This window comes from Leuresthes tenuis, unplaced genomic scaffold (genome assembly GCF_036924035.1).
Source record: "Leuresthes tenuis unplaced genomic scaffold, fLeuTen1.0.hap1 SCAF_13, whole genome shotgun sequence".
Lineage (NCBI taxonomy): Eukaryota > Metazoa > Chordata > Actinopteri > Atheriniformes > Atherinopsidae > Leuresthes > Leuresthes tenuis.
The window spans coordinates 12,862,776-12,885,565 of record NW_027325367.1 but is presented as its reverse complement, the minus strand read 5'-3'; the positions used below and the strand labels follow the sequence as shown (position 1 = coordinate 12,885,565).

At 41.7% G+C, this 22,790-nt stretch overlaps 1 protein-coding gene across 4 annotated transcripts; it reads left to right on the top strand.

The window, feature by feature from the left end:
* Positions 1-772: 772 nt before the first annotated feature.
* On the top strand, positions 773-21,817 carry ylpm1 (YLP motif containing 1). Of its 4 annotated transcripts, XM_072361853.1 has the most exons (23): positions 773-1,629; positions 4,099-4,323; positions 5,442-5,480; positions 5,820-6,008; positions 6,115-6,629; positions 6,836-6,961; positions 7,040-9,646; positions 9,861-9,984; positions 10,187-10,298; positions 10,388-10,474; positions 10,556-10,733; positions 10,984-11,165; positions 11,350-11,504; positions 11,582-11,644; positions 11,798-11,917; positions 12,027-12,203; positions 12,290-12,373; positions 12,491-12,574; positions 12,660-12,734; positions 19,479-19,530; positions 20,387-20,514; positions 20,711-20,894; positions 21,524-21,817. In XM_072361853.1, the coding sequence occupies exons 1-22, from the start codon at positions 1,060-1,062 to the stop codon at positions 20,855-20,857; spliced, it is 6,039 nt and encodes a 2,012-aa protein (XP_072217954.1). In that variant the 5' UTR covers positions 773-1,059; the 3' UTR covers positions 20,858-20,894; positions 21,524-21,817. The 4 variants fall into 4 exon arrangements, with proteins under 4 accessions (XP_072217954.1, XP_072217955.1, XP_072217952.1 ...); XM_072361854.1 differs by having other exon boundaries at positions 773-1,530; positions 6,836-9,646; XM_072361851.1 differs by having other exon boundaries at positions 6,836-9,646.
* The last annotated feature ends 973 nt before the right edge of the window (positions 21,818-22,790 follow it).

Here is a 22,790-nt window from a genome sequence, read left to right as displayed (position 1 = left end):
CATAAAACATGATCATTGTTAACACAGGTAATGTTGAACATTCTAATATATTATTGTCATTATCATTATCTAAAGTATTATTATCATACTTGCCATTATAGTAGTATTGTTATTGTTATAACGGTTGTTATTTTAGGAGGTTTTCATTTAAACTACCGTCAACTCTTAGTTGCGGAGTAGAAATGCGCTTGTGTATGTCTCCCTCTAGTGGTGGAAGTATAAAATGCAACGTGTAACTGTAATTACTGTGGGAAGCCGATCACAAATAGCCTCGAAAAGAATAATGATAATAATTATTATCATTATCTTTGTTGTTATTATTATTATTATATCAAATGAAGGTTTGATAATAATAATACTAACATTAATACAAATTTCAAATTCTGTTCAATGTGTTGCAGTTTTGTCTATCTTAGGGTATGCATCCATCTCTCAACCCTCTGTGTCATAGTAGAGTGTCATAGTAGAGATTTCTCTCTTTTCATGCTTTCCAGGATACTATCTTTCCAAAAGGATGGTACAAACAGCTATCCGTGTGAACAACAACAGATGAAAATAAATTGTTGTGCTTCCATCAAAACGTTCATCTAAATAAAGATTAAATAAAGTTTTAAAAAATAAAACAATATCCGAATGAAATATGTGAGCTCATTATTCTCAGTTAAGAAAACTAAGAAAAGTAATAAGTCATTTTAAAGCAAAATTATGTTCTGTAACTTTTGAACTTTGCGCTTCCGGATGTGGTCATCGTACGTGTGACGTAATTCCGTCTTCAGCGGCGTGTTCCGCTTCGCTTCGTCGGCCCTTCAGCGACTTGTAGTGTTTAAACGTTTATGTAACATATTTTTCAAGTCTGAACGTGTATTTTTTTTATCCTGTAACTGATTAGGGTTTCACTTCAGTATCTTTTATTTGATTTAACGCACCGCCGGTTGGTTGATTAAATGACAATGTCGCTATTGGTTTTTATGTAAAACACTGGTCGACGTTAGCTTTGTTAGCCACTCTGAGCCCAGCTGCATGATTGCACACCGGCCGTGTGCGGCTTTGTTTTGAATTATGTATCCGTCTTGGGGGAATTACGGTGCACCTCCGTCGCAAAGCTATGGCGGTCCAGGGCCTCGGAAGCCCCCGGTTGGCAGCCACACCAGCCCGGGGTCGGGGTTTGGCGGCTTTGAGGCCTCGTCCAGCGGCTCGCTCTTCTCCAGTCTTCAGGAGCAGCACCGCCAGCAGATGCAGCAGCTGCAGATGCTGCACCAGAAACAGCTTCAGTCTGTGTTGCATCACGGCAACAATGCTCCTGCGTACGGTGGTGGACATTCGGGTGGATACGCGGGGTCATCATGGCACTCAGGAGGACCGGGACATGCAGACGGTGGTGATGGTGCTCAGTCGCACTATAAGCAAGACGAGATACCGGCTCAGACGGCTAGACTCCCTCCAGCCCCTAAACAGGGTCTCCAACAGCCTCCTCCACCTCAGCCGCACCCCACCGAGCCTCAAGCGGTTCCTCCTCCTCCAGAGTCCCAGGTACCAAATCCACCAGACATTAGTGGTGCTACCAAAGCCAGAGAGGCCAATAACAAGGACTCATCTGCGACAGAAGACAGTAAATCATTACATTTGCAGGTACTGTTTTATATCTGCCTGGTTTGATATGATTTGGTGCATCATTTAAACCATATGTTTGCATCCTTTGTTCTACTTTGAACCCACCCCCCCCAAAAAAAACCTCACCCATAAAAGCATAAAAGCATATACATGCATAATTGTAGTTTGCACAAGCATCATGTCAACAAGCTTAAAGTGGTGGAGTTCTTATTATAACAAATAGCGCTGTCTTCATATTTATTAATATGTTTCTGACCAGTACAACTGGAATTCTGATGTGTATCAGAACTACTACATTGATCACTGACAGCAGAAAATTGCATATCACACACAAACATGATCTATTGAGGCTGTGAAAAACCTCTCCCAGAACATGCAAGACATTTCATTCTTCTTTTTTTTTAAAGTCAGAATATGTTTGGTGATTATTTTATTGGTGAGCAAAAATATCAGTTTTTCTGAGAATAATATCGATTATTTCAAAGTTTCTCCTGAAAGGCCATGTGGCGATTTAGACCGCACTTGTACAAAAGCACCCTCATCACGCGGTCTTTGTTTGGATAAAGAAATGGTGAATATTTAAAAAGTTTCACTGCTCGTGTCGTGAGAGTTTTTCTTGGATTGTTTTGAATACAAGAAACCAGAAAAAAATGTGTCCGATTTGGGACATTGTGTTGCTTGACGTGTCGTTTTTAACTGTTGTCACTCTTGCTGTGTGATTTGTCATGTTTAGAGAGTGGCTTATTTTCATTTTGAGACATTCTTTTTGGTTGGATCTTAGGTTCTACCGGCCCGCTGCGGAGGAAAGACCTTTGTTTTTCAGTCTGTGTCTCACTGAATTATTGATATGGGCAGATCAAATATGTGACTCTGTTTCCAAACTGTTCCTGTAGCAGGTGCAGTGTACTTAGGGAGGAAAAGACAGCTCTGTTGTGCTCGCTCTCTTTCTATTTGGGCTGTTTCACATAAAAGTTGAGAACAATTTGAAGAAGTGCCACACGTGGTTTTCCCGAGCCTGGCAGGGGTGAAGTGTTCTTCGGTTGTTGTTTTGTTGCAGTTGGCAAACGGCTCGATGCATTACCCACACATTGTGGCATGGCAGTCCCATATTGAGACAAAAGTCATACAAACTGTTCAATTTCCTATTATTTAATGACTATTTGAAAAGTATTGTCTGTCCCTAGTGTAAAGCACTGCGGAGTCATGGGGAGACGGTAGTGGATGTTTTTTTTTTTGTTCTGATGTTATCAGAAATCAGTGGCTTGGTTGCTTTCGCCACAGCTTCTGTGACTGTTTATTCTTCTTTGTTGGAGTGCAGCAGTAGCTTTCAGTCTTCTATGTCTCAGGTGACAGAGCATCCATCATCGCTCCTTTTCAGCATCCCCCGGCATGTTGTTCTGCCGGGTCATCGTGTGAGATCCACCTCTTCTGTGTTGGCAGATCCAACCTTTTTTTGCCATTGAACTCTGATGGAAAATTGAAGCAATTACAATTACTTGTTCCACGAAAGCTGTCAACAGGTGGGAACCCAGGAGCTGCCCTGGAGGCTAAACTGAGTGCGTGGCCGGAACAGCCACTTTGAAACCGCTCTGTCAAATCCACGATTGGTGCAACATTTGCTTCATTGTTTGTTGCCTCTATGTTGCAGGCTTTACTTATGGCCTTGCTTTTGACAAGCTCTTCTCTTTAAAATACATTGACTTTTAAATCGGGACAAAGTGCCTTCATTAGTAAAGCTCCCGCCATGTTGGTCAAACCCAGGTCTGGTGTGACCAAATCCCATCTTGTTTGCTACACAAGGCTAAAGGTGGTCCAATAAGATATTAGGATGTTGTTTGTTTTGGTCGGGCATTGTATTAGTTTTGTTACCGATATTTCTTTTTTTTTGTAAGGCAACTTTTAAGACACAATATGTTGTTTGTTTTGGTCATTTGTTGTTGAGTTTGTATCACTCCACTACGTCCCCCATCGCTAACGTAAGCATAACATCGAAGTGTGATGATTTCTTTGGTCTTTTACAGCATTAAAACATTTCTATCATTTTTCTAACCATTCTATCTTTTTTTTTTTTTTTGTCGGCTGCAAACAATCGAATGTGTTCTGTCGTTGCATCGAAGCAGATTCGCTGTCGTTCACCTCAAGATGCATCTTAGAACTGAGAAATTCTTACGTCTGCACTAAGCTTTCTTAAAAGTGACATTTGAGCAGATTTATTTGCAGAGATGCCCTTAAATTCCAGAGTCCAAATTAACATAAAGATGGTCAATGAAATCTGATAAAAGTTGTCCCGTGTTGTTGTGTAAAGAATCCAAGAACAAACCAAATTCCACACACGTGTTTTCTTAAAGGCCTTGTGTGTAAATATTGTGTTTTACAAGTGATTCGTCATACCTCTGTAAGTTAGTTTTTCTTATGAATGAAGACCACCATAGAGGTTAAAGGTCCGTCATGTGGTTTATGGGATGTTGTTGTGATTGTTTCTGCCAGGAGCAGCAGCAGCTTTGGTACAAACAGCATCTCCAGAACTTACAGAAATTAAGGCAAGAGAAGGCCAAACAGAATCAGAGGGACGGTGATACCTCTTTGCCACCGATACCCCCCACAAGTCAGACAGTTCCTCCTCCTCCTCCCTCAGAACCACCGAAAAACAAACCGCCTCCACCCCCTCCTAAAGAGGAACCACCTCCGCCGCCTCCACCTACAGAAGTGAGGGTAAGCACCCCTTAAATGTCATCTTGAAAACATCAGTTTCACACATTAAAAAGATCTGCTCGTCTTGTGTATGTGGTGGGGCTGGGCAGTATACCCACTTTTTAATTGTTACTGGTATTTTTTCAAATGAGGTATGAAATCGGTCATTATCTAACTGATATAACCTGCAGTCTAGTGTGACCCCCACCTTTCCCTCCGTGTATGTCGGCTACACCCTGTGCTGCAAACTGGAGGGATTTCAATTTGATTACAGCAATCTCTGAGATATGAGATAATAATATGCACATGACGCTAAGTTAAAACTGAACATTGAGCCTGATTCATACTACTGTCACATGTTGGGTTTTAGCCTAGAAATGTCGGTAATGAATTTTGGTCCACATTGCTCAGCCCTAATGTGGACAAAGATTGTATAAAACCTTTCGTTTCCTCTGAAAATGCTATGCAGCATCTGTTTAAGGAAGAGATATCACTTGAAGTTAGTATGGGCTGAAAAAAACACTTCTGTGTGTAAAATGATCTGGAAATATTGCCAGAGCTCATCAGAGCCCTGTGGTTAATTGCCATTTATTTGTGAAATAGGTTAGCAGCTAAATTAGCTGATACAAGCTGAACTCACTTCATTCTTAAGCCAAAGTGTTGATCGTTAAGTAGCAGTGTTTTAAAGTTCCTTTACAAGGAAGGGGGATTCATGAAGAAAGTCGAAAGAAGAGGAGGTTGTACTGCTGAAGATGATTTTTTTGTACAAAAAATAGCTTGTTTATTTAAAATAATACAAAAACGGCACAGAATGTTTCAATAAAAAAATGTTTTAATTAAATGAAAGTTCAGTTTTGACATTTTTTAAGTATTAAAAAAAAACTTTTGGAAGTTGTCACTTATCCCTGTGAATTTAATTTGGTGTGTTTGATGTGTTATGGCTATACTATGGTCACTAATTCAAGAAACAATTCTACAAATAAAGACGTATTTATGTTTGCCATTTACTCTGTTTTTGCATATCCAGGAATGACATTTCCTCACAGGCCTTTATGAACATGCCAAGTCCAGTTTTCTAGAAATTTACATTGTCCTGAGATCTAAACATTGTTTATGTTTTTTTTTGCATACATTTACAGAGTGAAAACGTAGGAAACTCACCCACACTTACTGACACAGTAAGTCAGACTGCCCTGTCTTTCATTATCACAATGTCCATACATATTTCACTGGTTGCCATGTCCGGAGTCATAGCTCATGGGCCCAAGCACATCCATTTGTTATTCCCCTGACTTTTTCATATTAATTGCCCCTTGTTTGTTGTTTAAAAAAATTGCACAGTGCTTACGTTATTAAGTGATTGTTTCGTAGACTCTCAGTAGTGCCTTGATTCCATCTCCAAATATTTCCTTTCTTGCATTATCAACTGCTTAGTTTGTCTCCTCCAAATATGTCAAACATGTTGTGATTTAAAAAGATAACGCTCTCCCTCAATGTTTCATTGTTTTAATTTAAAGCCTGAAGTCCCAAAAGACCCAGAGGAAGCTGCCCGTCTCCAACAATTACAAGCTGCAGCAGCACAGTGGCAGCAGGTACAACAGCAGAGAGCAGGTTTACAATACCAGGCTCTCATGCAACAGCACGAAAAGCTTCAACGGATCCTGGAACAATACCAACAGTTTATTCAACAACCTGCAAACCTACAGGTTTGTAAATGCCAGACTGCCAAGTGTGTTCACCTATGTTGCCTCATTAAGCTGTGTGGAATACATATAATTAATGCATCATCACCTTGATTTCCTTTATTTGCAGTCAATGTCTCCTGAAATGCAGCTCAGGCACTATGAAATGCAACAGCAGCAGTTTACCCCTTTATTCAAAGACTGGGATCGCTCCTTTGCTTTATGGTATGAGCAGTTCCAGACCTATCCCCACAAAGACCAACTGCAAGACTATGAGCACCAATGGAAACAGTGGCAGGAACAGATGAGTGCCACCAATGCTCACCTTCAAGAAAGGGTGGCCACTCTTACTGCCATGGTGCCATTTGCCTCAAGCCAGTATAATAATGCAATGATTGGACAGTTTGGACAGTACCCCGGACAAGAGATGCAAATGCAACAGCAGACGGTAAACCCAAGTGTCCCACCACCTCCACTTTCTGTTGGCCCTAATCCTCCAGGTCAACAGACCCCTGTATTTGGAACACATTCAGAATCACCCGCTGCACCCCCTGTGCAAGGAGGTGTTCCCACTGGCGTAGGAGTCAGGCCCCAAGGTCCCCCAACTGGGCCGCCACCAGGCTTCAACAGTGTTAGACCGCCACGGTCAGTTAGAATTGTTTTGTACTATTATGATTGTTGTTAATATTGTTGATTGTTGTTAATATATATATATGACCAGCATTTTAAAAACAAAATGTTGTGTAAAATGTGTTTTTAGCATTTAAGTTCAGGTGGTCTTTGTGTAAGTATAGTAAATATTTTTTGTTTCAATAATTTTAATTGACGTCTTGTTTTCTGACTGGTCCCAGGGTAAGCAGATTTGACCAGCCACCACCAGGTTTTGGTGGTCCTCCAAAGTTAGACCAGCCACCACCAGGTTTTGATGGTCCTCCAAAGTTAGACCAGCCACCACCAGGTTTTGATGGTCCTCCAAAGTTAGACCAGCCACCACCAGGTTTTGATGGTCCTCCAAAGTTAGACCAACCACAGCAGCGGTTTGATGGTCCTCCAAGGTTTGATCAACCACAGCAGAGGTTTGATGGTCCACCAAGGTTCGACAAACCTCAGCAGCGCTTTGATGCCCCCCCAAGATTCAACCAACCACAGCAGCGTTTTGATGGTCCTCCAAGATTCAACCAACCACAACAGCGTTTTGATGGTCCTCCACGCTTCATTCAACCACAACAACGTTTTGATGGTCCCCCTCGATTTGACCAACCGAGGCAACGCTTTGATGGTCCACCTAGATTTGATCAGCCACAATCACGCTTTGATGGTCCCCCTCGATTTGTCCAGCCAAGGCAGCGTTTTGATGGTCCCCCAAAATTTGACCAACCTCGATTTGGTCAGCAGCCTAGGTTTGAGTCCCAACGACCCCCTGGTCCTTCAGCTCGTATTGAATCTCCACCAGTGCCTCAGCAAAAACAACAGCAAGGTCCCCAGCCTAAGCCAGAGCCGGCCACTCAGCAACCTGCTGGTATAGATTCCAAGACTCCAGAAAAAGCAGCTGATCAGCCAAAGTCTGATAAAGAAAGAAATGAACCACAACCAGAAAAGACCAAGAGTGAAGACATGACAGATGACAGTCTGCTTGGAATTGAAGGCTTTTTTGTTCAAAATGACCCCATTCCTCAGACATTACCAACTAATACAGAATCTGAGGAAACAGGTGGCAATAATGCACCTGAACATAGTGAGAAACCTAAACCAGTTAATACTAAGCCTCCTGTACCTGCTGCTTCTACTGTGGTGTCAAAACCTCCAGCACAAACTTCCGTCAAACCAGATGGACCGGTGACAAATAGCAAACCACCACAGATTGAAAAGCCCACTTTAATCCAAGCACAGCCACAAGGTTCTGGTCAAATGCAGCCAAGGCCAGAACCTCCCAAGCCTCCCCCTGGTAGGGGACGAGGCCAGCCCCCATTGCGTGGACACGGACGTGGTCAAATGGGATCTGGGGAGTTTAGGGGACCAAACACTGTACCGACTGGGGACGAGTTGGCAGAAATGCCATATGACTACATGCGTCCTGAAGAGAGCATGGCGATGTCAGAACAGCAAGAGGACTACCACTGGCAAGATCCTTCATATGAGGAGTTTGGTGGTGATGAGTCAGAGATGCCTCCTGAAGAAACATGGATGCCAGAGGAACATTACTTCCAAGAGGAAGAGTACTATGACGAGCCAGTAGGACCCCACATGGGGAGAGGTGGACCCTCAATGATGAGAGGAGGCCCCCCAATGGGAAGAGGAGGTCCACCTCTAGGTAGAGGAGGTCCCCCAATGGGAAGAGGTATACCTATGGGCAGAGGAGGACCTCCCATGGGCAGAGGAGGACCTCCCATGGGTAGAGGAGGACCTCCCATGGGCAGAGGAGGACCTCCAATGGGCAGAGGAGGTCCACCAATGGGCAGAGGAGGACCACCCATGGGGAGAGGAGGCCCCCCTATGGGTAGAGGGGGACCGCCCATGGGGAGAGGAGGCCCACTGATGGGTCGAGGAGAGCCAATGGACATGCACTGGAAAGACGCTGAGTACTCAGAGGAAGGGGACTGTTTTTGGGGAGAATGGAGACCTCCAATGAGAGGTATGAGACCCCCATTTCCACCTGGCCGGGGCCGCCCCCCACGTGGTCACCCTGGTTTCATGCCTCCAGGTCGAGGACGCCCACCTCACCCAACACATGGACCAATGGATCATGAGCCATTGGGCCATGAAATGGACTCTGACGATACCAATATGGATCCATCAATGCACCCGATGTACCATGGGCATGACCCTTACAACCACCCAATGCATCCAGATGCAGGTAGAGGTAGGCGACGTATACCGCCGCCACCACCTCACGAAATTATAGATCCTACTGAGGAGCCATCATATGCTGAAGAAAGAGAGCAAGAATTAGATTGGCATCCACCACATGGTAGGGGCCCCACAATTCCTCCACACGAGGTAATAGATAGGGGAGGAATGAGGAGGAGACCTATGGGTCGAGGAATGGCAAGGGGCATGTGGCGGCCAGGTCCAACACATGAGGAATATGAACAGGGGCATAATGAGGGGTACGCTGTAGATTATGATCACGGGGAAGATGGTCATCGCTGGCGTTCAGCACAGGACTATCCTCCTGATGACTTTAGACCAGATGCTAAATACTACGAGTCCGAGTGGAATAGAGAGCGTGCTCCTCCTGAGAGGGACTATCCTCCCCACATGCCACCACCAGAGCAGTCCAGAGATGGACGTTGGCAAGAGGAAACTGAGAGAGGTCGCCCCTATTCATATGATGAACATGGCAGGGGAAGAGGAGAACTCAGAATTCGTGAATACAGAGATGAGCCGCCATACAGACAGGAGGAGCCACCACATCTACCCCCTTCAGACTGGGATAGGCCCTCAAGGCTTCATCCACCACCAGAGAGAGGATATCCTGACTATCCAGAACGTAGATCCCACTATGACGATCATAGAGAAGAACCTCCTATGGATATACCTTCTTCTCGACCATCTGCCACAGACATCCCAGAAAGCTCAACTGAACCAGCAAATGTACTGGCCCTCTCCCAACGTCAGCATGAGATCATCTTGAAAGCTGCTCAAGAGCTTAAACAAATAAGGTAAATTTCAGTCTTCAATTTTGATTGATACATGTCATTATAGAATAGTACTGTATTATTTGATATTCATCTTCAGATTGGTCTAGTGTATGAAGGTTTTGCACATTCATCTGTCCTGTTTGCTTTATTATGGTTGTAGTTCTGCCATTTTACTTGTATGTTACTTTTGATGAACTTTTTCCTGGATTTAACTTGCCTTAATGTGTATCCACAGGGAATTGCAGGTGGCAAAGACCCCTAGTACTGAGCCACAGACTGCCACCAATGAATCTCTGCCAGAGCTACCTGCAGGTCTTCTTGGTTTGGAGATCCCACCAGATGTCAGGAATGTTCTAAAGGTAATGATGATACCAACATTGATATTAGCCTTATTGGCGTAAGGGCATTGTTGCAAGAATGACACGACAGTTGAAATGATAAGCAACTATTAATTGCCTGACGCATTTAAAATTCAGGTTTTTTTGTGATTTTGAGTTTCACAGTTTTGCTTCTTTGGATTTCGCTGTAAAATGTTGTAAAGATTAAATCTCTCGCCCCCAGGGTATGACTGTGGCAGTGCATACAGGCGTTGGTGTAGATTACCAGCCCTCCCACCATGCTGCACCCATACCGCCAGTGATTCCTAAGACTGTTGATTACGGACATGGGCATGGTATGAGTGGCAAATATAAACAGCTTATTTATCACTTTTAGAAAAGACAATGTTATTTGGTAGGTGTTGATTGACACTTAATGTTTCAGAGCCTGGAGCCACTGTTGAACGGATTTCTTACGGGGAGCGAATAGTGCTGCGACCTGATCCAGTGACAGACAGGGGCTATGAAAAAGGTTGATTTTATTCTGTAAAGATTATCTTTTTATGATGATTTATCTCTAAACATAGTTAATCAATGAACCTGATTCCCCTAGAACCGCTTGGTCTCAGAGATCCTTACAGCAGAGACCCATATTATGACAGACGATCAGACCCATATATGGACCGCCGGGAGTACAGCAGAGAGAGGGAATTGTACAGAGAAAAGCCTCCTGAATACGAAAGAGAGAGATTTGAGAGGGAGCGCTATCTTTCGCGTGAGAGAGATGACAGGTAATACATTTTTTGTTGGGTCTAACGTTCTTTTTTCCTATCTACGGAGAAGTATTCGACTTCTTTACATCTGTGATATTTTTTCTGTTTTTGTTTTTTTTCTTTTTTTTTTTAAATTCAAGCGCACATGCCTTGGTTGAAGAAAGGTACTTTATCACTTTGTGTCAGACATTGTGATGATCTTAAGTGTGCTGGTTTGAAGTGAGCTATTTTGGCGAGGAAATGAAATGTAATCTCATCCCGAATGCAGGTCTCCTCTGGCTTCAGCTCTGCGCTCAGGCTTCAGAGACAGAGACAGGGATATTCGAGACAGGGAGCGCAGTGGCAGTCGTGATCCAGATGAACATTACGGAAGGCCCGGCTATGACAGACCTCCATATGAGCGCCCCGGACTTGACCGCGTTGGACATGAGCGTTACAGCTCACCCTACAGTATGTAGAACACATAATCTATTGATACACACATTCATCTTCATCCGTCATTGAAAAATAAACTTAAGACTCTCATCTGTAAAGGATGTCTGTAGCGTGCAGATAATATTTAGGAGCGATCTAGCCAAGTAAATTTTTCCCACAAATTTTGAATTTATAGAATTTTTTAAACCATTTTGTGCAGTGGACAGAAGAGGTTATCCAGACGACAGAGGGCCTCCCACTGCAGCACCCCTCCCACCTCCACCGCCACCACCTCCAAGAGCGGAGAAGAAGCCTGAAATCAAGAACATTGACGATATCCTGAAGCCACCTGGCAGATTATCCCGGCCTGAGAGGGTACTAATTCCTGCTGCAGATTAAACTTGTGTAGGTGTTTGATACTGAGAACTCACTTAAGTTCTGTATTTCAACAGATTGTCATCATAATGAGAGGCCTCCCAGGAAGTGGAAAAAGCCATGTTGCAAAACTCATCCGGGTGAGTGAAACCACTGCAGGAAATCATGCTAACTTTTAGAAAAATTAGGGCATGGACATCGTTTCCTTTAACAAAGGCTTTTTTTTTTCTTATTGAAGCACATGAAAAAAATGTAAGCTGATTTTTTTTTCCCTCCACCTCTGCAATATTTAGGACAAGGAAGTGGAATGTGGCGGTGCACCTCCAAGAGTTCTTGTTTTGGACGATTATTTCATGACCGAAGTTGAAAAAGTGGAGAAAGACCCCGACACCGGGAGGAGGGTTAAAACCAAGGTGAGTCAGACAGAGATGTGATTTAACGCATGATCGTAGATGCAATGCGGTAAACGTTAAAAAAACGGTGCTAACACATGCTGTCATGTGCTCAACAATTGTCCTACAGGTTCTTGAGTACGAGTATGAGCTGGAGATGGAGGATACCTACAGGAGCAGCATGCTTAAAACATTCAAGAAGACTCTAGATGACGGCTTTTTCCCCTTCATTATTTTAGACACTATTAACGACAGGGTTAAGCATTTTGATCAGTTCTGGAGTGCAGCCAAAACTAAAGGTTTCGAGGTGAGTTGTGTTCATGAAGGACTCAGGAAAAAAAACTGCCCTTTGCCATATATTAAAGAGTTGTTTTCTTTCTCTGTCGTTTCAAGGTGTATGTGGCTGAAATCACGGCAGACACTCAGACTTGTGCTAAGAGGAATGTCCACGGGCGCACGCTTAAGGATATATTGAAGGTTTAAATAATCAGATAACTGATAATCCAGATGATTGTTTGTGATCGTTTCTCTCTTACTGTTCACTAACTCAAATACAAGGTGCGCACACTTATCACTGGAGTATTGTGCACACAGATGTCCAGCCACTGGGAGTCTTCGCCACGTCACATGGTGCGCTTGGATGTCCGGTCCCTGCTTCAGGATGCTGCTATAGAGGAGGTGAGGCTTTCAAGATTTGAGTCTTCTCTGAATCTTGCAGTGCATCAGTAACTGGAGCTAAACCACTGTACGTTTGAGTTTTTAGGTTGAAATGGAAGACTTCAACCCCGAGGACGAGACCAAGGAACCCAAGAGAGAAGAAGAAGAAGAGGGTGATCTGGTAGGACATGAAAATTTCCCTTTGTAGCAATGTAGCTGCCAGGCTCATTTCCACTCCTTTGTTTTTCTCATCTATTCCACAAAGTTTATCAAGTAGTTTAACATCAGCCATTTGTGCTCAGTGTTTGCTTCATTGACCAGGTTAGCTGTATCATGCTGTATCAGCTGTATCATCAGTAAAGATGAGTGAAATTATCAGTATACTTGAGTATTAGCAGTGACGGCGCAGTTAAAGCTGCAGCAGTCTATACACAAGTCTATATAAAAGGATCCGGGTTCCTATTTTGTTGGGAAGATTTGCTCTGGTGCTCCTAAATAACTTCAATTTTATTTTCAACTTAACCTTAATATTAGAAGTTGTTTTGGTTTTTTTTATTTAGATGGTTGCCAGAAACATAAGTTACATAAACCTGGGTGACATCAGACCCTGAATCTTTCATTCTAAGACAAATTTATATCAAAAGTAAAACCAATTGTATAAAACGAGTAAAGCTTGATTAAAAGAACACGGTCAACCGAAAGATTGTACGGCAAATCGGGAAAGATGAGACAAGATGAAAAGTCTTTTTCTTTTTTTCTTTTTTTTATTTCTCAATGTGAAAAATCTTCTCAGTTGTTCCAATCACAGAAGACACTATTCAACTAAACAAACAACACGTGGATAACCTCCCGCTGCACATACTGTTCAACACTATCATACATTTCAGCTGCTTTGATTTAAGGAAAAGTAGAATCCTACTTTTTGGGCTCTTTGAGTCAGTGGTGGCATTTGTTTAATTCATCACCAGCTTTGCTTCGTTGTCCTTTAATCCCCCGCAGCTGCTGTTGCATGCGATCTGCCTGCTGTCATTTTACAGTAAAAGCCTCGTAGAGAAGTGAAAGGTTTGTGTCCTCCATAATGCTGCCGGGCTTTTCATTTGGAGCATTAACAGGGAAACGTTGTTTTACCTCGACTTGGAAATGGAAACTCTTTATGAGGGGTGAATGGAGCACTTAAATGTGACAAACAATACTCATCAAACAGAGAAAATGGCAATGAAGTCCTGCCTATTATACCGGCTCATCAATCACCCTCAGTTTAGGTTAAATTTATGGTAATCATTTGTTCATTAATTTATATTCATTCGTTTTGATATTTGTGGTTATCAGATTTCAAAAGAACTAAGTTTGTGACATTTTTTTCCTCCCAAATGTATTCACCTTTGCCTTCGATGGGAAGAAACATGCTTTCAGTTATAAGGAATTTCTATGTAGGTGAATCAAAAAGCAAAAAACGAATAAAAAAGTTATATAATTAGTCACACTGTTATTGATAATCGGGTGTGAACCTCGCCAATCTCCACTTAATTGTGTGAAAAACGTGCTCTACTGTGAACCCACTGTTCGATGGGAGCTTTAAAGGTTTACTGCCTTTATACTAGATTTAAAGCTTTCAAAATATGTTTGCTATACGTCTGCTTTTTCAATGGGATTGCTCCCACCTGGAGAACTCCTGCAAAGCTTTGGACCAAACCAGACGGTTGGGAAAACTTTGAAATTAAAAAAGGAAATAATCTATACCCTGGGAACAAATAGTCATATGCAAGTTTATCTATTAAACTTGTAGCAACTTTGTTTGAAATGACTCTAACATGGGTATGGTTAGAAGTTTTGTGGGTTTTTTTAGATAAAGGGTGAATACAAAATGTTTACCACAAAGTGTCTGTTTAGACTCTTTTGTTTCAATGAGATGGAATCTTTTTTTTTACCTTTCTTTTTAATATACACTGCCTGGCCAAAAAAGATACACAACTTTGATTAGAAGCAAACATGACCAACTAAAGAGGCGGCTGAAACTCCTCAGACCTGGTTAGAGATGTCCTGTGCAGCATTAAAACCCATGAACCATCATCTTCGAGGAGGATATGTGCTCAGAGTTTAACTTTGATTAAATCCTCAAAATAAAGTAAGAGCCTGTCCACAGTGCAGAGATAACTCGAGGTATTGGGACTGGTGTTGTCTCTATAATACCGCTGATAAGAAAAGAACAAATAAAAGAAGTTTTCAGTTGGCTGGAGAGCAGAAAGATGGGACTCATTGGAGAAAAGGTCTTGTGCTCTGGTGATCCAGATGTTCCCCGTTTCCCGGGTGATGGGGGCATCGGGGTAAGAAGCGCCGCACCCATCGGGTCGAGTTATCATCTGGGCTTGCTTCATTTGGTCAGGTTTCAGCAACCATTTTTGTGTCCAAAAATATGAGGTCAGCTTGACTGCCTGAACATACTGAATGAAAAGGTTTTCCATCAAGAGACTTTACTTCTTCCCTGATGACACGGGCGTATTCCAAGATGACGGGGCCAGGATTCGCTGGGCTCAGACTGTGACCGTGTGTGTGAAATGATGACAAAATCAAATCTAAAGGTGCTCCAACAAAGAAATAAGTGTTTTTTTTGGTCCAGGCAGTGTATGTATACGCCTTAGCGTTCTATGATTTTCATGAGTCTTGTTCAGAATACGGCTGCCTCTCATACCTCTGTATGTCTGTTAATATTTGAAGTGAAACATAAGCTCACTGTGCCAGCTGAAATCATCTGTTCTCGCACCAGCTGTATTTATAAAACCACGTCATCTTTCTTACTTGACTTTCCATGTTAAATAACTGCTTTATTTGCTACTTATTGAAAAACATTGCTCACTGCAGTATCTTCTTTATTGAGTCATATGAAGTCAGTCTTGTTGAAGATGAACAGAAAGCAACTTTGTTTGCCAAGATAAGTGAATGGAAATTTAAAAAGAAAAGCAGCTACTTTTCTGCAGTTCCACACAGCGTATTTAATTTTAGAAGTCTTTGTAAACTGAATTTAACCTTGACATGGACTCTGTGTGAACTGCAGGTCTAAAACTGCTGAATCCATCAGTTTTGTAATATCCAGACACTTAAAATGTTGGACGCCACATGGTGCCAGAAATAATAGATGTGCTGCTGTAATGAGTGTAAATTATTACGGAGTGGCATTCGTCTTCTTCAGGAAGTTTGCTGCCAGTCCAGCTGCTCAGTGTTTGGGATCCATGTGATAAGGAGCGTTCGGTTAGTTTGTGTTGCAACTTTTCACTTCCACTGTTTTTAAACCCAGGCTGACACGCCAGCTCACTGAGAACAACTTTTGTATTTGACTGTATCACTAAGTGTTCAACACCAGAGTTGCTGAGCTTTAAAATGTACTTCATGTAGTTTCCTCCTGTGCTCATCTATGACCGTTTGAGTCAAAAATGAACAGAAAAGTTTTCAAATAGTGTTTATATGCAAAGATGACTGAAGTCTTACTTTGTTCATATTATTTTTGATGTCTTTAAGTTCGTTCTTTTTTTTTTTGTTGTTGCCAGTGTTTAACACTGAAAGTCTGAGTAAACTTGAACATTTTAAACACACTGATCGAAACCAAATACATGCTTCCGCATGCTGAAACAAAAGACTTTAGTTTGATTCAGTGTACCACAGTTTATCTGCAGTGCATTTAATCAAACTTTTGCAGCAGAGCGGAGACGTAAATGCCAGAGAGATTTTTTTATTTTATTTTATTTTTTTAAAAACTGGATCGTAATTTGCAGCTGCTTTATTCATACCTTGAATGTGGGGCAGGGGAGTGTGTCAGATAGACATCAAACCTTTAACAGTGAAGAGAAATGATTAAAAATATGATTAATCCAGAGGATTGGAGATGCTAATTATCTTAATGTGAAGGTTTTCTGTGGGCTTGAAGGAGTTTTGCTATAATCATACAGATCATTTACAGTAAGTATACAGCTTAAATCCAAACACGTAGGCGTGTTGTGGAGTTCCTGCGTTGTTTCCATTCATGTCTGCAAGCGAGCCGCTTTCTTTGTGGAATAAGTAGGTTTTTCCACCACGGGTGGGGCTCGAGCAGGGCTTGTTCAGGGCTTGTTCAGGGCTGTTTTCTTTTGGGACAAGAACAAAGTCAACTCTCTGGGACTCTGTGAGAAATTTCTAGACAAAGCTCGTCACTGATTGGTTAAACTCTGGAAAAACAAGCCCGTTGTTAAGAAACATGATAAATAAATACATGTGTGAAAAAAAAAAAATAGACAATGACATGGAGTCAAATTTACTCTAAAAACTTCTGTTTTTTGTGCTCATTCAGAATCCATGTTGCAGTCAAAGCCTGTTACAGAGTTCCTCTGATGGCATTTCAATATAAGCAAACGCTAAGAGGGGGACAGCTGTTCCTCTTGTCACCCTGTGTCTGTCTTGAGTAAAAAAAAAAAAAAAACATCTGTTGTGTATATCGGGGCATTGCTGCCACTGGGATGGTGTATTTAAAAAAATATATATTTAAAATCTGCATAACTCCACAGAGAACCTTTCAACTTTAGTCTATTTGAAATGCTGAAACCTAAAAGGTCTAAAATTAGATTTAATCTGAACAGCTTCTGCTGTAAGCTCAACATGTAACAACCCACATCCACGTGCTCATTATAGAGACAAATGACAAATATATAGCACGGTTTTAACAAAGAGGAAGAACAAAAATGCCTTTTGTTTGTGTACAAGGCCTGGGAATGTCTAAAGTTGACGAGGGGAAATTAGACAAACAAGTCCCGAATAAACACTTTCTACATAAATGACTGCATACAAACGTATTCTATATGATATTAAACACGAGACATATTTCATTTCAAACATTGTCCATCTTTTACTGCAGCACGTTTTTGTTCTCATGCCCGTGTGCCTCGCACCATCAAGCGTTTTAGAAGAAGAGTCTCTGTTGTGCTCTTTACAAATACTTCACAGAGAAATTTGCACTCATCAATCCTGGCATATGTTTTTTTCTTCTTCTTTATTAGTGGCACGACACCATGTGTTTTTCAAACCTTTTGCCTCCGATTAAAAGTCCTCTGGCTACCTGCTGTTATGATGACATAATGATTTGATGGACGATTGGAAGTTTGTGTGAAGTGGAAGTCGTTCATTTAAGTATTGGATTGCTTGTACCGCTCATGTATTTAGCTTCTTCTCAGGCTCATCAATCCTTTGCCACAAGACATTTATGTTTTTTTTTTGTGTGGCTTGGTGCATATTTTTCACATGCAAGTTAAGGACCACGGAAGGGCTTTGAGAGGCACTTCTCCATACCTACATATGGTCACCGGCTAAATTCAAAGTACATGTCATAGACATTAAAACAGCTGATTATACGACCGGTGCCCAAGTTGCAGCTGGGAAACTCGCAGGTGTTCTTGAATCCAGGATTACACAAAACTCTGGATTTATGGCCATCATCGCAGGCATCGCCTTGTTAAAAACAATTGTTCGAACACTTCCTGCAGTTGGTGGTGTGGATGCATACATGCAGCCATGGCGCAGCAGTTCGACAAGACATTCGCAATGTTACACGTCACGTTCCTGGTGATGTCGGCCTAAGACATTTTTTAAAAAAAACTGTATGGGGTGTCTGGGGGAATCGCAAACTTGTCTTGACTGGCTGCGATGCGCTCCGTTGGAAAAAAACACAACCACACCCAACGTGTCTGTGCAGTTAGCAAATAAGCTAAACAAAAGCTGTTATCGGTTTCTACACCTTTTGTTTGCATGTGGGTGAAGGTGGTGGCTCTATTCGGTGGACACTTTACCTGGTCCTGCATTGGTTTAACTTGCACATTAAAGTGTTGCATCATAGAAAAGAACATGTTATTATTTTTCTTTTTAGAGAGATGTGATTGATCAGGGCTGCTGATGTGAAGTCTTGATTGTAAACGACTAGCATTTAGCCATCTAACAGCAGATCAATGCAGACATTCAGTCACACAAGTCTAACACGTCAAAATGGTGAACGTGTCTTGCGTAGGTCACGTTGTAATCTCTGCATTGATCTAACAAGGACACCTAAATCAAATTTAACCCGAGGTTACGCTCTCGAAGAGCCGCTGACGTCTTTCAGTGTTAGAAAGGTGCTGACTTTCAGAGCAAACCTTAATCCAAACGTACATTAACCTGATATGTCAGGTTGTTGCCTAACCCTAAAATTCATTTGCTAAGTCCTGATGGTTTGGATTCGATGGCCCAAAGTTGGAAGTTGAATCATATTTATTCAGTGTGTAAAAAAATCCGCCATTATTTAGATATTTGAGCATTTCATCTAAAATTAATTATGTTACTCCTCCTCCTCAGTGAAAATAAAAATGTTTCAAGATAATAAGGCACTCAGTCTCTTTATATACCTTATGTAACCCTGAAACTTTCAGTTAATTAATTAGACATTTAGTTATCAATAGTTTTCCTTCCGTCCCAAATAACTGCAGCGCAGAACTGTGAATAATGCTACATTGTGGCGCCGCGCACAAACCGTAATTAAACACTTTGACAGTGAATGATCAGATCTCATTTTGTGCAATAATTTAGATTATTAGCAATGTTCTGCACAGTTCTAAGCTCTGAGCATCAAAGCAGAACACTGGTGATGTTCATTCATCAGATTCTTATGCATTTAACCGAGTCTTGTACTTAAAACATCAGTTTTTCCACAGCTTACAGTAACACTATATTTCAATGTCTGCATGTCAGTGTTGCCAGGATTTTGTATGCCTTGATGATGCCATTTAATGCCAGTTTTGCTTGATGTTGTTTGTCTTTAACCTCTGATAAACCAGTTTCCTCTCTTTCCAGCCAGCCCCTTTCCCCTGCTTTCTCCTCTCTCCCCTTATCCCCGTTCACCCAGACGTTTAACCATTGCAGTGTCTTTTTTATATAGGGTTATATTCCAAAAAGCAAATGGGAGATGGACACATCTGAGGCCAAACTCGGTAGGTATTTCTTTGTTGCTCGTTTATCTAATGACCCAAGACTGTTACCTCTGTAGTATAGAGGCTTTTGCTTTGATACATTGTGTCTTGATAGCTAGGGCTGGGCAATGTGGTTAGAAAATGAAATACCGTCCTTCGTTTGTTTGTGTCGGTGCTATTTGTGAGGAATATGTGCGGCTTGGCGGATCATTATTGGGGTCCCTTTTTTTTCCTGTGCACCAACAAACTTGGCCTACCCAAGTCTTCTCCAATAAGAACTGAAAAACCTCCACCGGCGTACAGGGAAACGCCTCCGACTGAGACAGCTAAAGATATGTACTTTGTTTGCAATCCACTGAAAGCTTTTGCTTCTGGTGCTGCAACAGAATTCTTGCGCTGCTACCAGTCTTTCCAATACACCGTTTCCCTTTTGGTATCGTCGTCTTTAGAGATTTCCAATACTCCAGCCTGCTGTTGGCTGTTGCAAGCGCTGTAGTTTCAGGACTACATAGAAATACCGGCACTGACATTTGAGTTACACAGAGGAAGCTTGATATATTGCCCAGCCCTAATCATAACTAATGATAAAAGATGTGTGGTGAAAATGGTCCTGTCAGTGGCTCGGACTGGGATTTCTGTTGTCAGAGCTCTTCCTTCTGTTTCTCTGTAAATGATCTGACAGCAGCCCAGGCTATATGTGTTAATGACTTTTTGCAAGAGACTTCAAATGTACACAAAGTCTCTAAATATGAGTGAATGCGTTGAATATTCGGTATAAGAGCGCCGCTAAGACAGAGTGAATGAATGCCGGGATGCTCAGGTTAAAGTTTTAATGGCGGGGATGAGTGACCTGAATGGAAATCTTGCTTTTATACAGACAAGTTAGACGGTCTGAGAAGCGGTGGGAAGAGGAAGCGTGAAGGTGAACGCATGTCAGGCCTGGAGGACTACCTTCAGCTGCCAGACGACTATGCCACACGCATGTCCGAACCGGGAAAGAAAAGGGTAAATTTAAACGCTGCTCTCCCAAAACCTTTGCTTTGCTCGTCTGAAAGTGGCGAATAAAAGATTGAAACATAAATCTAGTTCCTTATAGTTTTTTGTAAACGCATTGTGTCAAATTAGTTAGCTGAAATGCTGTTTATTCATCCGTTTCTCACTCATAATCCCAACTCCCCCGATTGTTCTCCTTGCTGTTAAGGTACGATGGGCGGATCTTGAAGAGCAAAAGGATGCAGATCGAAAGCGCGCTATTGGTTTTGTGGTGGGTCAAACGGACTGGGAACGGATAACGGACGAGAGCGGCCAGCTGGCACAAAGAGCTCTTAACCGTACCAAGTATTTCTAAGAAGATAATCGCATCCCTGATTTCGGTTTACGGAGAGGTACGCATGTTTCTGCTTCATAGCACATCATCAAAAATGGTTGTAGATTTTACTTGACTAGTTCAAAGGGTCGTTATGTAGATGTGAAAAATATCAGTAAAGCAAATGGGAAAAAAATGGTGACTTACATTGTAGAGTTTCTTTAGAGCATGGTTCTGTAAGGTCCTTGTCCATGTTAGGTGTGAGTATTCTCGTGCTGGGGCCACTTTTTTTTGTTTTCTTTTTGCCTTTCTGTGAAATTAGACTATATGTTTGGGTGGCCATCAGCTGTAGGTAACAGCTGAATGTATGGAGAAGTGCCTCTCAAAGCACTCAACCTATCCTTTAAAGTCAGTTTGACACCAATTCTTACTACATTCCCTGTCAGAAATCCACTGATCATAAATTCAATGAAATCGTTTTTTTTTTCCCTCATAAGGATTTGTTTTCACCATTTTCACCATTAAGAGCACTTGTTGAGATTTCTGTGGTACGGTTTTAACTATATTCCGTATTAAAAGATAATTACCAGATTGTAGCTAACGCACTGGGGAAAGGATCTCGAATTATTGCGTGAACCAACCTAACTTGACTGTGGTGATACAGCAAGCAAATGTGACCCAAAATGACGTCTTTTTTTCTCTCCGCAGGGGTCCAGAATGTGAACTTCCTGCAGCTGAGGGGGTGGCGAGACGGTTGCAACAAATAGCTTTCAAACTCTTTGCCGGTGACCATACGAGACGTGCTTTTTACCCCCTCTGGAAATCCATCATCAAATTTGTAGTTTCTAATCTGTTGCGAGTCGTCACGCATTCAGTCATGTTTATTTTTTTTTTTTAATTTTTCGCCTCTGTTTTATACTCTTTCCGACATTTCATGTACTGTATACGTGTAGCACTGTTTCTTGGTCAACACTTAGTTGAAAGAGACAATAAAAGTTTCACGTTAATGGAGTTGTCAGTTGAGTTTTGTGACAAAGAGGCCCAGCTTAGTAAATGAATGTTACAAATGGCCGAGTGGATCAGTCCAACCCTCCTGTAATTATGTTTCTCATTGTGTACGGCTGATGGAGAATAAATTGTTCTTTTACCCCTACACATATATATATCTATATATATATATATCTATATCTATAGATATATATATATAGATATATATAATGCTAAAAATTAACATGACAGTTTCTCAGATGAAGGCTAATGTCTGTGTGAACTTGATATGCTTCTTTGGATTCCCTCCTTCTTTTTTCTTTTTTTTTTTTTTAATTTCCTTCTTTTAGGGTTGTCTAACCTAAATTGCAGCAACAAAGTTGTCGCCCACTTTAAGTCACGGTTGAAATCTTTCATTGTTGCCTCATCTCATGGTTTCTACCCACAGGCAGTAAAGTCCGTGCATGATTTTTTTAAAGGCTGAAAAGCACCAGCTCGCACAGATTTAACAACCTTTTGTGGCCGTTTAAGTCGGGTTCCTTCGTGGCGAGACTATTTTGTCTTATTTTTGCTCACAATTATTGAATAAGAAGAAAAGAAACGATTTTGCCAAATTCAGTTGACGGTTAATCTGCGATCACTTGTGTGCCTACAATAGTGAGAAAATAATTCAGGCTTTTGGCTCCTTTTGTTTTAGTTTTTTTTAAAGCTTTGTACAAACAAATTCAGTATTTAAAGGAGCTGAGAACTGCCAGCAGTAAATATAGCTTTGGTTAACCTGCAACTTAAAAAGATATTATTCTTTATAGAGGATCCTCTCTGCCTGTTTAAGGCGATCTTTTTTCTGAAATGTGTACACGTTAGAGTCTTCACTCGCTATGGAGCACACCCTGCGTTGAACTGTGCATTACTTTAAGTTTTTTTCCCATTCATTTAAAGTCCGGCTGGCATTTTTTTAATACCATCCTGCGATGACTGATGCCCCCCA

Coding starts and splice junctions, on each gene's coding strand:
- ylpm1 (XM_072361851.1), top strand. CDS start 1,060: ATGTATCCGTCTTGGGGGAATTACGGTGCACCTCCGTCGCAAAGCTAT. Junction 10,734..10,983: donor TCGCGTGAGAGAGATGACAG/GTAATACATTTT, acceptor TCCCGAATGCAG/GTCTCCTCTGGCTTCAGCTC. Junction 20,515..20,710: donor CCGAACCGGGAAAGAAAAGG/GTAAATTTAAAC, acceptor CTTGCTGTTAAG/GTACGATGGGCGGATCTTGA.